At 37.0% G+C, this 16,901-nt stretch overlaps 1 protein-coding gene and 1 pseudogene across 1 annotated transcript; both read right to left on the minus strand.

Moving 5' to 3' along the window:
• LOC116178312 overlaps positions 1–11,504 on the minus strand; it is a 34,862-nt pseudogene extending 23,358 nt beyond the window's left edge.
• A 1,603-nt stretch (positions 11,505–13,107) lies between these two features.
• Positions 13,108–14,726, minus strand: LOC116178670 (probable low-specificity L-threonine aldolase 2). Its single transcript, XM_031498239.1, has 6 exons — positions 14,420–14,726; positions 14,292–14,366; positions 14,069–14,238; positions 13,795–14,015; positions 13,603–13,739; positions 13,108–13,553 (listed from the first exon to the last, which is right to left on the minus strand). Exons 1-6 carry the CDS (start codon positions 14,673–14,675, stop codon positions 13,267–13,269), a joined length of 1,146 nt encoding a protein of 381 aa, XP_031354099.1. The 5' UTR covers positions 14,676–14,726; the 3' UTR covers positions 13,108–13,266.
• Between the last annotated feature and the right edge of the window lie 2,175 nt (positions 14,727–16,901).

Raw genomic sequence — 16,901 nt, forward strand, 5'->3', positions numbered from 1 at the left:
TTTTAACGCCCCATATGTATTCCACCCCCGGAAGTCGTCCGATTTTTTCTTCGTATGCCACACAAGCGCATCATTACCTAAGTCCAAAAGGGTATTATGACTGATTAAAACACATTACGAGTTTAGCAAAAGATTGATTCATTCGAGTACCGAGAAGCATGTTATGGAAGACACGTCGACGAGGGCTATCGATTTTTATCAATATTGATGATCTGCAATACAAAGTGGACCACACATTGTTTTCACCAATAACAATGGTTTAGGTCTTCGCAGCGCAAGAACTCGTTACGTACCGACACAGCGTGAGGCCGCACGCACTCATTAGCGACGTCAAATGTATGTTCTTACAATATCTGCTGATGATCTATGATTCGTTGCGAACGTCGAAACAATATTTGACCTAATCAAAGGACAATTATTTAGGAAGATGCAACTTTGGCGTGCGCGATTTTTTGGCTACTTACTTTGAAGTCGCCGCTTGCGTCTTATTCGTAATTAGAATAACAGAATTCTTGTGGTTATTAGTGCCACTGTATCGTTTCTTCAAGTTCTAAATAATTTTGTTCGAATTCTTTTACACTTTTCACTCGTATTGGAGTAAATTGTCTAGTCCTCTGAATTAACAATCCTATATTTAACAAAAAAAATACTGAGCCGTTTTGTATGAAATAAAGCCTGATTTAATAAACAATTTCTACTTTCGTATGGTCATGTTTATAATGTATGTGAAAGAATATACTTTTAAGTAGGTATACGTCGATATCTATATTTATTAATCTGTTTTTGGACAAATGTTATAGCGAAAAAATGAAATGGCTTATTATAAGAGATAGATATTCATCATGAAGCATAATCACTGACTAAGGCATTGTTAGGGACTCCAGAAATTAATATATTGATGAGGGAATGAGATAGCAGAAACAGTCGGAGCTAAACTGAGGGTAGTGGCAAGTTTGAGTGAATGTCTAATTTTTCTTACAAATCGAATTATCTTTAAAACTACTAGCTTTTCGGATAGACCATATAATAAAAAAGACGTACAATTACACGTAAAATTTAAAAATGCATTCAATACAGGGGGATCTATTTAAAAAATGTACCATTTGGGCACCTTACTTTGTGGGCGCGCCCTGTGTAATTCCAAATATTTTTAAAACGTGGAGAATATTCAACCATATCATAATACAAAAGCCCTCCATCGAAAAATTGTATCTTCAAAGAATTAAGTTACTCCGCGCAATCGTTGACTCACCCTGTACATTTTTGAGAATCAACTAATAGACTACCTTCGCAGTTTTCAAAAATATTATATAGGGTGTGCATATACGTGGGTTAAAACTACTAGACCAAAAGTGACCGCATTTTACTTAGCTGCTTTATGGAGCTTTATTGTAAGAATGAATTTGCTAACGACCTTTACAGGAGGTAGGTATTCAAAATATTCTGTTGACGAATTTTCCTGAAAAGTTGTGAGTTACAAACGCAAAAGTCAATAAAGCTGTTGCAACGCGTGCTATACAAATCGCAAATTCTTTTACCTACACCTATAACATCGGGTACCTGTAGTTGACTATAAATTCCACATTAATCGTAGGTGGCAATGCCTCTAGCTCTTGCATTATAAAGTATAAACACAGACCAACACGTTTATTGACTCACATCATACAATTTCAAGCTTAACCTTAAACTATATAATATAAAAGGTGGTAATCGCCATCTACGAACCCTGCAAGATTTCACAACGGCCATTATTGCCTTTTTTTCCGGTACGAAACGAACGCAAAAATCATAACAATAAATTACTCTATCTATTTTTTTTGCTGTTGTTGCTAAAGATGAAGTGGCCACCATGTATCGCGCATTATCTAATTGAGTAATGCACACAATTGTTTTTGTTCAAACCCCCGGGCCCTAACAATTGTTTTAACGCTTTATTGTTCGTAAAAAGCGTGTTTAAATTATTGTGTTATTATTTTGTAAATGGGATGGATATTTATTCAATTCTATTCTATTTGGGTCATCGATGATTAATCTACGAGGCGTTTTTATCAGGATCATTTTGTAATCGAATCCACGATTCAATTATAAAATAATGACCGATGTGTGCACGGGGCTTTACGTTCCCCATACAAAGACATTATTAAAAAAAAGTTATGATGGGAACGTCATGATCCATTTGTTAGTTTTTGATAATTGAAAATGTTTGCCCATATTAGCTTTGCACTATAATTTACAGTCGACGATGGTGTAATAAACTCCTTCGTTCTTTGAATTACAAGGTCAAGACAGTCATGGTATCGTCTGAAATTATAGGTATATGGACCACATAAGTGATTTTTGTTATGATTTTACAGTTAACTCCGATACAAATGTTATTAGATTAAATTCCCACAATCACAACGAAAGCGTGGGTTAATATCACTATGATTTGCTTTTCGATTTAAGTCCGAAAAGCACTCTCCGTCTCTCCAAGTCAACTGCATTTGTCTAAGTGGAATGTTGTAACAGACTTTTCACCAAATAAGTTTCAAATTTATAAGAAATAATTGCTTAGTAATGTAACGATCAAGTGAGTTGGCAGTGTGGACAAGCGTTTTCTAATACAGTTCTGTTTTATAACGATTCGAGTGTTTTCAAAACCAGTATAGTCCTAGCCCTACATGAAATTATAGGGCGTTTGATGATTGCACAATTGTATATTGGACCAAAACAAACATGTTTAGAAGGGGAGCCACCCCTAAAGGTGCATTTTTTTGGTTTTTGGCATTTAACAGGAAAACTACACTCCTCAGCAAAAAAGGTGTGGTAACCTTTTTTGTAGAGTACAAAATTCTCTAGCGATTAGGGTATTCTATTCCACTCCAACCACTAAAACATTACCTCAAAGATGATTAACATTTTGCATTTGACAAAAAATGCTTTTAAGGATGATTTGATTTCATCAAAGTACACAATAACATACTCAAAACCCAAATGGGCACACTATTACAATAATTGTTGACTAAATACCCCCCCCCCCTTAAAGTCGTTACTCAGCTTAAATACCCCAATTCAGATGAAATAATTTACCAATAAGCCACACGGACCGTGACTTATGCATGTGTGAAACCTCAACAGTCGCTAACTGGTTTCTTAGATTGCCTTTGTTTTTTAGGACTTTCTAGAGGTTGGCCCATTTAGAAATTGTGTTATAGAAGTCCGCAACTCTCTGTAAAAATAAACTTGTACGTATACAAATGTTTATGATACCACAATATACGAAAGAAGCAGGGATTGATAACCATAATGCATAAGATTGCTTTAACAACATTATCCACTTATTTTATAAGCACCATCCCTACAAGGCCCTCTATTTAGGAATGTTATTACCACAAACAGCTTTAGTAGTTTGTTCTTGAAGTAAGGTTTGAAACATTTCTATGCATTTGTCGTTAGGTGTCACTGTAAAGTAAAATGTTTATCTTTTTCTGGAGAAGGATGCATGATCAAGTCGACATCGGGCTTGCGCATTATTTTTATCTACGCCAATATCTCGTACGACGGATATAATATTTAACTAAAAATTCTTATACACAACTCACTTTTGCTTTGGTTTTTGAGGGTGTTAAAAGTTTAAGGGCCATAACGGCTTAAAGAAAATGTTTGTAATCTTTTCGCAACACTGGCTAAGGTGGCACAAAAAACTCTACAAGAAAGTTCATAACAATTTATTTGTGAGTTTCTAAGATTTTGAGAAATTTTAAATGTGTGTTAAACTCTTCATTTCATAATTTTTCTAAATTTGCACTTTTCTCAGAAAGTAAGCTTCATAGCGAGAAATGTTACATATAAAAAAAGAAGTGCCTTGATGAGCTGTACAAAAAAGTCTCATCCATTTTTGGCGTCAGATTCAAAATAAATGCGACAGAAGTAAATATAGTCGGAAGATCGGCAGTTTTATTAACATTTGACATATTTGAGCGCCCCTCCCAACATTAAGCCACGGATCTCACTGACAGACATGACTTCTTCTACTTCACTATGTATCAGGATAGTTTACACAAAAAATCAGCCATGTAGCGATAAGTTTGCGTTTTTTAGAGAACGTTTGAACGAAATGATATAGAAATCAAAGATAATAAACGAAAAAATGAGCATTTAACTCGATAAAGTGTACATTCAAGAACCTGTACAATTTTTTTTGATAATTTTGCGTTCATTGGCTAATGGCATCTTATTTTGAAAAACCTTGGATTTGACAACATCGGTACTGCATAGTGGGGCAAGACACGCTGTATAGAAACCGTTCAAGTAATAAAAGTATCATATTACGATGTGAATATATGACAAATTTCAAATAGGTAAAAGAATTTATTGTATTTCAAAACGTTATTCGTTTAGCGCGAGTATAATATCTCGAGCAAGTATAAAAACCATGTTGGTTGAATGTACAAGGGTTTTTACAAAAATTTTAAATTTTAATAAAACACATTAGATATGTGAATGGTTTTTTGATAACAAAGTTTAGCCTAGGAGTCCTACAGGAGCTAAGTTTTGATTATTAAAAAATATACTATATGTACGTTGAAACTGTCAAAATTAGCAATAAGTTATTCAGTCCCACAGAACACCCAGAAAAGTAGTTTTATTTAGGGCCTGATTAATCTCGGATTATCTGAACCGTTTCAATAATAAAACAAACCTAATAACTCCTGTAGGGATTTCTACAGGCTCTGGTGTGTTTCAAGGATCCACAATTTCTGGCAAGAGGCAATTAAAATAAACCCCTAAAGCAGATCTAAAAAAGCGGCAGAGCATCTCGGGTGACCCTGCAGCGTCATTGAATTTGACCCATTTCTTATAGGCTTTTTACAACCTAATTGTTCCGCAAAAGATATTTTAACCACAGGTTCATGGGTAATTCCTTAATCGGTAGATTTTGAAGATGTAAATCAGGCATGTCAAAAACGCGGCCCCCATTTCGCTTGTGGCTCGCCGTTCTACAATCTGCGACCCGTCACGATGTTTGCAGATTATAAAATTGAAATATGTAATTGAATTGTACCGCATGTCCTATTTTGGTTGAGAATCAGCTGTTTTTAAAGATAGTTAAGTTTGCGATTTTTCGCGACCCTGTGCCACTTTTTTGTGAAACCACAAACAAAATCAATCTAGCTACGTTTGTTTCTGAGATACAAAGTGAAAAGTTGAAAACGAAATATTTAATTTTTTGGAATGATATCACTATCCATGTAAGATAGAAAATAGGTAAAAACTGTTTATTTTAGATACTGTTACGTAGACTCCAGTGACGCAGGCAAAAAAACTTTTGGACCACCGTTTCCGAGGGTCTGAGGCCCAAAGTTGGCATTTTTTTATATGTGACACCCTGTATATCTTAACGTCAATTGTTTGCAGTCCTTTTCCTGATTACATTTATGCATCACACTCACAACCGGATATATTTTTTTAGCAATGAAAATCAATTAAAACCTTATTTTTACTGTTTTTAAATAGTATGCCATGAATTCATGGAGATTTTGTTTTGTTTAGTGTATCCATGGTAACTAAGGCACTCGATACCAATCAATAAAAATGGCTGACGGTAGAAATATGCCATTTCAAAATTTTGAGAAATATGATCAAATATATAATTAGATAAAAAATATAGAATGACACATCAATGTTATCACGAAAAAGAATGCAAAAAATGGACGTTAAAATATACAGGGTGATGCATTTAAAAAATTCCAAGTTTGGGTCGAATCACAGAAATTGTTTTTTGCCCACGCCACTGGATTATACGCAAAAATATCTAAAATACGCAGTTTTTATCTTTTTTCTATCTTACATCGGTAGTAAGATATGATACATCCCAAAATGTCAAACTTTTCGTTTTCACCCTGTAACTTAGAAACAAACGTAGTTGGATAGATTCTGTAAGACACTGTACGTGTACATTTTCTTGAGCTGGTGCTAATGATTTTATGATTATTTCTATTTATTCGTTTTATTGTATTATTATTTTGTATACCTACTTTTTATGTTAATAATAAAAAATCAAAATTTTCTTAATGTAAACTTTTTTATGATGCGGCCCGCAGCTATCTGTGGAAACCTTAAAATGGTACTTGATGATAACATTTTTTATTTCCGCATTTATCTTTTCTAACTTTTGGACGAATAAGGCTTTTTGAGATTGATATCTCTGGGTTTGCTATTTCAGCAGCTAATGGACCATATTCTTCAATATCAAATCAAAGTTAAGAATTATACACCACAAATAAACTTCATGTGTAAATAAATTAAGTCTTTTAATAGGAAAGTTGAGTTTTTATTATTAGGGTAATAATATTACAAAGACAAACAGTTATCAGTACCGTAGTTTGAATATCGAAGGTGCAGTTCAAATAAAAAATGCCTTATTATACCTGAAAAGGTTTAGGAACCTTATTCTACGTCAACTGCTTATCTACCTATTAAATAGAAAAGGAATAAATCTGTAAGTATTTTTGCACTTGATTCGCGTACTCAACACAAATAAATAGTTAAAAAGTACTTAGTTCGGAGAAATGCTGCGTATCTGCACCACTGACCTAAATAAAAATAGGGGTCAGTGATCTGCACACCTGTGCGTATCCAACGTGTTGATGTACTCATAATCCACCAACATAAAGAGGAGAAACCTGTAGATTATTGAAGAATGAAGATACCTACGGTGGGTTCGTTCATTCGTTGTACCGTGTCCTCTAACAGAGAAAATGAATGGTTTCGAAATTGCATTAGGGATTGCGTCTTTAATAGAGCAAATTTAATTTTTCCTACTTGTAGGCAACCCGTTATACTTATTTACATTACAGCTGTAAAAAGTAACCACTCACCTATCCTACAGTTGCGACTGATAAAAGTGGACCACCAATATCTCTTTTTCGTTCAAAATAACTAATAAGATTAGAAACGAATAAGAGTAGAAAGTTGCTTACTTTTTCTTCGTAAACCCGATGGCATTCTTGGCGCAGAATATCACAGTGAGACTTACGGAAGTTGTGCTTCTATAATTGTTCAGTATGAAACTAACGGATTTTTTGTCGGCTAATGTAGCAAAACGCGATACTAAAATGAAAACGGTAGCAAACAATTGTCAGATGTGACGTGTCGCAATGTGAACATACCACAATTTCGAGTGACAACAGGTACGTTACTTGAAAAAAAAATCCTTCTCGTTGGCGTGATATCGTTTAAATTTTATTTATATTTACTACTTAATGAGTGGGTGATGTCGGAATAAAGAAATACAATTATTTATAAAATACTGTACTAGTGCTCCAGAGATGATTGTAACTGTCGTGACAATTCTTAGAATAAGGATGGAAAAGGCGATCCCATGTACCTTCTTGTATAAATTGCTTTGTGGTTAATTTTTATAATTTGTACATATACGTAGAGGTACATAGAACAAAAGTACGAGTCCGTACAGGATTATATTTACTGTAACAACATACGAACTCATTGTAATCGTGCTCAGGTAATTTGTTGGACTGCACGCTTCAGTGCGGGTCTCACCATCAGAAATGCTACACAAAACAAAACGTCTCAGTCCGATGATGTATAACCGAAGCTTGTACGTAAAGTATGCCATATACACACACACATACCTACCTGAAAAAAAAAACAAAAGACCTCGGACTGGCCGTTTCTCTATTGTGTAAGATATTGCTCCCGCCACGAACTGCGAAATCACGCCGATTAGACGAAATTTTGTTTCTTCATACGCACGCAAAACGCATTTTGGTAAGTATAATAATCCACATAAAACGTAATTATGTGATTTATATACGTATATCTGTAATGATGAATTATTATATTTAAGTACGTTTATTCTGAGGGAACGGTAGATTGTAGACAAATTAAGTGATCGAAAACTTTGCTGGAAGCATTTTTCAATCTCTGACCTTTTAAATATGTCACGATTCTCAAATTTGTTTTACTGCCCGAAAAGTTTTTTTTTTAAATAAATAAACTCAACGTATTATTCATCTCACTAGCAATGATAATATACAGGGTGGAACACTGAATATATTTGCAAAATTATAATTATTGCAAAGATTTGTATGGTATCCACAATTATAAAAAGTTTGCTACTAGTCTACGCCCTTTTGTGGCCAGTGGCGTACTTCTGCATGGTCAAGGGGGCATATGTTTTTTTAATTGATTTAAATTTATTACATAATACTGAATTTTTTTGGAAATAGCAGCATAAAAGCTTATCATATTAATTTATTGTATAAAAAATTATTAAAAGTTATTAAAGTATCTACCAACAAAAATTATTAACAGTGGCGTGCGTCTGTATTCAATTCAGCTACTAAAGAAAAAACATGTAAATAAAAAAACCAAACTATTTGATATTACAACATTTTTAGTTTTTATTTTTTATTTTTATATTTTTAATGATTTTTGACACATTAAGTTGCTTGGACATAGGTAACTAACAAAAGGATAACGTTAAAGTTAACTACAAAACAACTTCAATTTGATTTTTTTTAAATTACATTTTTTTATGTAATATAATAATTCTTTCCGTTTCTATATCCAAAAAGGTGTGCACTTTAAGAATATGCAATAAAAAAAATTTGCCCTCTTTGACTCTGCAGACGTACGCCATTGACCCAAATTTTAAAGTATGTCGATTGGTGGCAAACTTTCTATAATTTTGGATACCATAAAAAACTTCCTCGAAAAATGTAATATTGTAGATATATTCAGTGTCCCACTGTATTCATACATACAGAGAGATTATTTTAAAAGAATGCACACATACATTTGACCTATGTAGCTTTTTAATCCACAATTTTGTTATTTTAAATTAATTTTTAGCCAATAGTTTCTTAATGGAATTTGTTTGAGTCAATGGCTACCAGATATGTTGTAAGCGGTTCATTTTCTAGGAAAAGTTACTGACGACAGTCTGACGATAACACAATTTTAATGTCTTTTACGTCACCAAAACATCCGACTCAGCGATATCACGTGAGAAACGCGAACTCAGCGTTCTTGAAATCTGATGGGTTTTTGGTGATGGCCGATGTAACCTATTAGCACCATTTTAGAGCGTGAAAGAAGAAAGAGAAAATTAAAAACGAGTAGGGGCGCGTCCAGGGGAAATTTTTGGAGAAGGCATTACATAAGTAGCCGTCAATCAGTACGGTAGTAATTTGTATGGGGGTGAAGTAGTACCTTTAAAAAGAAATTCAACGCTAAGTGCGAAGCTGGAACGCGAAATTTGTGTTGGCCAACCAGGAAAAAAACCACTGGGGCAGCTCATGCGTGGAACCCGTAACAATTTTGATTCAAAGGAGAACTTTTTGGTTTGTAACGAGAATTGGAAATTATAAACAACATACGAAAAATCGCATACGATTTTCAGTAGGAGAATTTTTTGTCACTCCACTCGCATTTGGAAACCAGATTTTTAATCCAGCTCATGTTCCTTGGACATCGCTGTCTCTTTTCGTTCTCGAGTTAGACGAGGAACAGACGGTCAGACGGACAAAACCATCATATAAGGGGAATTTTTCGAAAAAGTTCAAATTAAGGTTAGTCCGTGCGATTTTGCACAATATTGTGCAATACGAAAAAACAAGAAAAAGAAAAAAAGCGACGGTACCGTTAATCATCCACTGCAAACAACTCGATCATTTGCATTATGCAACATCGACCATTCCTTTGAATTTTGTCCGCTACGAGCCAGGACTTAACGTCAGCAAGTTTTTGTTCTATTCCCCGATTCTTAAATAGATGATCTAGTTTTCCAAGGTTAACTGATTCAAGGGGTAGCTTTAGACGCCGTATAAAGTGTCATTTTCTCTTTGTATTCACTACGGACCGCGCCTTTCAAGAAATTGGACGAGTGGAATTTTTAAACCGTAAATAGAAACATTTTGGAATGACTCGATCCAATCACTTTGTAACCGTGTGAAATGTTCAAACGGAATTTTCCACTGTATGAACTCGGTTAGTAGAAGGCAAAAAAGTTTTCTATTTACGTTTAATATTAAAATGCGGTGGTTTTCTAACTGAGTTAAATATACAAATTTTAAGTTTTCAATTTGTACCTATGTAATAAAGCAGGTATTTACTATATATCCATTGTTCATTCATTGGAGGGGATTGTTTAACATAGTAGAGCGTGTCTACGTACAGTCCCGTAGTAAAATTTTGGATACTGGATGTTTCAATGAACACGATTGATTTTTTGGAGAGCTGTGGGGGAAGACCGAAATAGATTTATTCATATAAATTAAATGTCAGTATTTTTTGATTTTGTATATTGATTTGCTATCAAACTGGACGCGGAAAAGATCATTTTTTAAATTTTCGGGTTGGAAACAAATATGTAAATCTATTTTACTTAGGAAAGTATTTTAGTACAGTTAAACTACCCGTGGATATATTTTGGAGCAAAATCTAACATTAGCGCAAGAAGTAAAATCTCGTCAAGAATTTCCCCACCCTGAAATGTCACCCTCGATCAATTACTGTTTATGTTCTATCCCTATCAAACATTTTATTATTTTATCTTGCCAAGACCAGAAGAAGGATCTCTTAGTTTGCCTTGTGTCCCATTTTTGATAAGTATTCTCTCCCCTCTTTTGAAATCTACGGCGCCGATCCGGTTTACTAGTACTAGTACACGTGATTACAGAGAGACTTTTGCATCCGGAAAAAATGACTGTGTGGTATGCATTGTGGTCTGGAGCATTGGTCCATATCTTTTTGACCACTTATTATCTCTTTTATGATCTGGAGACACAGATTTCCAGGATGAGTAATTTCGAGGTTGGGTGATGTAAATTGGCATCCGGGGTAGTGATTTTGAAACCATTTGGTTTTAGTAAAACAGCCGGGATCACATCACTTCTTGCGAGGAGGTGATCGGAACTGAGGGTTTCTTCCAAGATCCGCCCGTATCCAAGACCACATGGATCCTTCCACTCGTCCCAATCGTTTAGCCGTATGGAAGCCTTCCGGGCCTCTGCCTCCACAGCTTTCTAAGCTCTAGTCTCAGAAGTGCCTCCATGGTCAAAGTTAGCGTGATGTTCATGGGTCCAGTGACTCCCAAACAGACGAGTCTTTGTACCTTACCCAGCTGCTTCCAGCAGGTTGTCCTTGGTTGGGTGGTCTTATCACTATAGTATCAAACCAGTCGAAGACTCAAGCCCCACGTACAGCCCAAATCCCATTTTACATGACCATAGACATACGGTGGTCATGACGTCCTCGAGGTCCGCATTCCTTTTATTTGTAAATGGAACAACAACCTCGGTCTTCTCCGGGTTAACGTAGAGGCCGTGACTACTGAATAACTTATCCACCTGTTCAAAAGCCCTCTGTATGAGCTTGTTCACGGTGTTTGAGAACTTTCCAGTTAGATCGTTCACGTATGCCTGTGTAAACATTCCGTCCTCGTTCAAAGTACGGAGGAGCCCGTCTAGCACCAGGCACCACAGCAGTGGAGGCAACATTTCACATTACGCTACGGACATCCTTTAGCGACCAATGAGGTCGTCTTCGGCGTCGCGATTGACGTTATAATTACCCTGCTTTCGAGCATGTCTCGGATGCATCTTACGATTGACCCGTCAATGCGAAAGCTTTCAGCAGCTTCACTAATGGAATCGAACGTGGTGTTGTTAAACGCGCCATCGATATCTAGACGCTTCCAGGGCTGCCACCGATCTCCCCAGCCTGCACACGAGGCTGTGAAGAGCCGTCTCCGTGGATGTATCAGCTCTGCAAGCATGCTAGAATGGGTCTACGGTTTTTAGAAAAAACGATGATGGATGATGGGCCTGTAATCCTTTGCCAGGTATTATTTGGCACGAATCGGCTTAAGTAGGTAGTAGGTACACAAGTTTTATCTTTCTCCAGCTTTCGGGGATACTAAAGCCAGGGAGGCTCTAAAGAGGTGCAAGAAATATAAGAGCAGCGGTTTCAGGCCTTTTTGTAGAAGAGCCGGGAATATCCAGTTCGCTTCTGCACCCTTAAATAACCACCCGGGCAGCTACTTTCCAGTCGCTCGGATTTGCACCGACCCAGGTACTCTTTTTGGTGGGTCCGGTAGGCCCAAAATTTGGAAGGGGTCTTCTAGGAGACATGTGCCCCCCCCCCCCCTCTATAGACTATATCTGCCGCATGGAAGCTTTAGTGCCCCGGGTCTTTCGAAACGCTATTACGAAGTTTTTGAACCTCTTTCGAGTCGTACATGAGATAGACTGAGCAGACCACCCAGTGCCTGCTCCGTCCACTGTCATCTTTCAGCTGAAATCTTGGAGACTCGATTCGTCTTTGCATATAAATGCAAGTCCTAGGGTCAGTTGGCGATCTCTATTATAATAAAGAGGCTTCTCCTCCTGACCCAGACGTCTTAAGCGTTCCCTGTAAACCCAAACTTCTTGTATTAGGCATACCTAGATGTTAGAGGAAGTGTTGAAGTTCAGGGCGGAAAGATACTTAGGTATGTTCCCTTTTACTGACTACATCCAAATACCTGCTGTCAGTGAGGAAGAATTAATAGAAACGTTGGAAAAACTGAAAAGGACTCCTGGTCGACTATACTTAAGACTGTGGAGGAGTTTATTTATCTTGGCATTAAGATAACATCGGATGGAAAGAGCATAAGAGATCTGACGAGCGGAATAAATCAAAACAAGAAATGCAAGTTATTCACATCGAATAATGTTGATATGTAAATAGAGAGCTCAGTTAAAAAAAATGGTGGAGCGTGTTTCACTATGGGGGCGAGACTTGAATCCTTAGAATATCTGCGGAAAGGATATGAAAGATTCTATGGATTGATTAACAAATGAAGAAGTATTGAGAAGAATCAGGATGACACCTAACCTGCTGAAAGCGATAAGGAGGCAATATAGCTGGATAGGGGGCACGACAGTTTGTTCGGCACCATCTTGGCAGGGACTGTGAGAGAACCAAATTATAAGGCAGACCTAGATAGGATTGTGCAACCCAGCTGGTGCAGATGCTGGGCTGTCAGAACTACCAAGAGGTTAAGAGACTGGCGCACTACCGAGAGACTCGGGAAACCAACTTGATAACCAAAGAAGAAAGTGCGACTATAATGTTATTTTATTTAAGAATTGACTAAACATGGTGATAACACACTTATATAAATATTGAAAGAACCTTCACTGAAGTAAATATACGTTAAGATAAAAACAAAGTTATAAATGCAATACTGGTGTCCATTCTGGAACTAATTCTTCGCGTCTACTTGATGTAACGACCAACGTGAAGTCCCTTGATCACGAATCTCATCTTGCGAATTACTCCCGCTACATCATTATGGCTAATTTCCCAGTGGAACACTAAACGAATACTGGATGGTGAAAAGGAGAGAGCCTTCACGCTGACTTCTTCTGTCTTTGTGATCTTGGCCAGCTGTTCCAAGAAAGCCTTTGAAGAAATCTTCGCAGTATCCAAGTGTATGTTGACGATGTTGGTTTCTACAGCGGAGAGGTCTACGCGGACGATATCCGAGTCCAAATCGCTAATGGCTGGAAAGAACATGAACTTTAGGTTCGAATTTAAGCGAGCTTAAATTACCTTTAGCGACCTTATAAGCGTGGTCGTGATCGATGTGAAGGCGATCGATCATTTCGTCTAAGGCAACCAAGCCGGCCGCTGCCAAAATACCAACTTGTCTCATTCCGCCACCCAACAGTTTTCGGAAACGCCTGGCTCTGCAAAAATAGCGCATTTGAGCGGCAAGCAAATTTAACAATAAAAAACGCTTACTGTTTGATGAAGCTTTTGCTGCCGCACAGGACCGAACCAACTGGACATGACAAACCTTTACTCAAGCAGAAGCAGACAGAATCCATGTCGCGTGCGATACGTTTCGCAGACACTTTGCTCTTCACCACCGCGTTCATTATACGCGCACCGTCCATGTGGAGTGGTAGATTGTAGTTCGCAGCAATTTTGGCAAGCTTGTCAAGCCATTCCAATGGAAGAACCTGGTAACAAAAAGTGTCAACTTACATTCCGCTTGGTAGTAATAAGAAATTACCCTTCCTCCGCACAGATTGTGCGTATTTTCTACGACAATTAGAGCAGTCGATGTTTCATGGCTATCATTACTGGTTCTAATTTTCGATTCCATTTCTTCCAAGGAAAACGTCCCATCCGGATTGTTGGTAACTATGGAGGATTGAACTCCAGCTAACACTGCGGGACCACCTTAAAACACATAAATTGCGATAAATGAACATCAGCGGCTAATAAATAATTACCTTGCTCAAATAAGTGAAGATGGCTCTTATCTCCAGCTATAAATTCGACACTTCGCTTATTACAGTGCACCATAACTGCAAAAATGAAAAATCAACGCAATTCGTCACAGCGAAAATTACCAACTTACCAGCAATTATGTTGCACATGGTTCCACTGGATAGAAAAATGCCGTCTTCCTTCCCCATAAGTTCAGCAGATCTTCTTTCCAGCTCATTGACCGTAGGATCTTCGCCGAAAACGTCATCTCCAACTTCTGCGACGGCCATGGCTTTCCGCATTTCCACCGTAGGTTTAGTAATGGTGTCACTTCGAAGATCCACAACGTGGGCAATCGTGCCCTCTACGTGGCCGCACTCGCTGTATTCTTCAAAATTGTAAGGCATCGTGTTGCGAAAAAGTCGATCAACTGAATGGCTCTCAATTCGCGGATTAGATTTTATACATAAGGACGCGGAAGTTATCTAACATCAGGGAATATGAAAGCTAGACCTCAAAGATTATGGTGAATTTCCCACATAGCTCGGACGGGTAGCGTACGTGCCATAGATAAGGTGAATTGAGAGCACAGGTTTCTCCACAATCCGTGGTGTTTTGCTACCACCACGTTTGGGACTTACACTACCTGCCTTATCTAATCTATAACCACATCGTTTTAAATTATCCGCTAATGTACTCGTATTACATTTACATTACATAAGAAATGAAAAAACCACATCAATGTCATCAGATCACACGGGCAGAATTTCCTAATGGTCAGATTTACCAAGCACACAACAATAATTAACGTCCCCTACGTGCCACCTCCAGTGCCGCATATATCAATGGTTCAGAGTGGGAGCTTTTGTCCTACAAGACATTTCACTCCACTTACTGTGATTGGTCCAAGAATTGTGCAGTTTCTTCCGAGATATGGAATTTTTGATGTTAAAAACGAAAGGTCCCATCGAGTCAAAATTTACATTTAAAATGTGCCTGTTTTAACTTCACGATTTGTGGGTTTAAATTAAGAATGATACACCATTTTCACTTAGGGGTTGAGAAGGGTGCTAAGAACGAAAGTTTTTGATCGCAGCCTAAATTTGCAACTCAGTTGTTCTCGTTTTATGGGGATTTGTCCGCCATATACCGGGTGGAGCATCTAAGGTCCCTCAGATCATAATCCCTTTGCTATAAAAGATATCGAAAAAAATGTTTCTAAAATATTTCTGGTCACCAGTGGCGTGCTGTTGGTGTCACACTTATGTTTTTTTCAACACTCCATATTTTATTGAAGAATTGGAAAGTGCTTGGAGAGAACTTACTTTTTTATGTAACATGTTATACCGTTAACTTTAACGATTTCCCTGTTAGAGTCCTTCATTTTCAAAATTGGGTCGTTTTTCGAATTTTCTTCAGAGAAAACTAAATCACATAATTTTTTTAGGGCCTTTTTCGAAAAAAAGAAGTTTTTTGGTTGATCTACGCTATCTCTAAATCGCGATCTCTAAATGCCCCCTAAAAAATTTTAACTCTGGATGACCGAAACTATAAAATATTGCGAAATGAGATAGATCCTGCCAAGAATCTAATCACCAATAAGTTTTGCAACGTATAACCTAATCATGTATTAAGAAATTTTGGATTAAAAAATTAAAAAATTGTCACTTTTCCGAAGCGTAAGTATATCTCGAAAACAGGGCAGCTCTAAACATTTTTCGTCGTTTTCAAAAAATTCAATAAAACAGACGTTTTTTGAATTTTTTTGTTTTCCTTCCCACCTTTGTCCCGGGCTTTTCAGGACTTGCGGTATATCAACTTTGTTGCTAACTTTCATCTCACGTTCCATTTTCTAGAATATAAAACCTGTAGAGTTTGCCGAAACCTCCTTGACAACAAGAAAACAATAAATATTTCCCGTATCTCAGTAGACGTGACGAATATCTCCTAGTTCAACCATAAACTTCTGCATTTTATACACGTGTCGATATTTGCGCCATAGGAAACATAGGAAAGAAAGAGAAAATCATGTGCCATTTTTGGGAGCACGTTCGGAGACGAACGTTTGGAGACGGGTGTAAGCGAATGAAATACGAACAGACTATTGGATTGGAATTGGTTGCGACATTTTCTTTGGTTCCGTTTCGTCTATTTACTTGGGCACCTATACCAGGTGGTGCACGGTAACTAGGAACATAGGGATTTAACATGGGAAATTAGTTTCATGCAATATCCTGCCCTCCTGTACATTTTACAGAAAAAAACTGTAAAGTTTAAAGTTGTTGTGCATACAAAACTGTTTTTACAGTTTTTGGTATACCCGCAAATTTAAATATAAATTTTAACAATAGCAATAGCCATGACTTTTGTTGTTTTATGAATTGCTACTAATAACAGAAATGTTGAAATTTATTTTTAAATTTGCGGATATATCGGATATACTGAATAAAACATGTAAAAACAGTTTTGTATGCACCTTTTAATTCTGAACAACTTTAAACTCTACGTTTTTTCTGTAAAAAGTACAGGAGGGCAGGATATTGCATAAAACTAATTTCCCATGTTAAATCCCTATGTTCCTACTTACCGTGCACCACCCGGTATATAGAAAATTAGAGAGAGAAAAGAGAAAG

The sequence above is a fragment of the Photinus pyralis genome, unplaced genomic scaffold, assembly GCF_008802855.1.
Source record: "Photinus pyralis isolate 1611_PpyrPB1 unplaced genomic scaffold, Ppyr1.3 Ppyr1.4_LG8, whole genome shotgun sequence".
NCBI lineage: Eukaryota > Metazoa > Arthropoda > Insecta > Coleoptera > Lampyridae > Photinus > Photinus pyralis.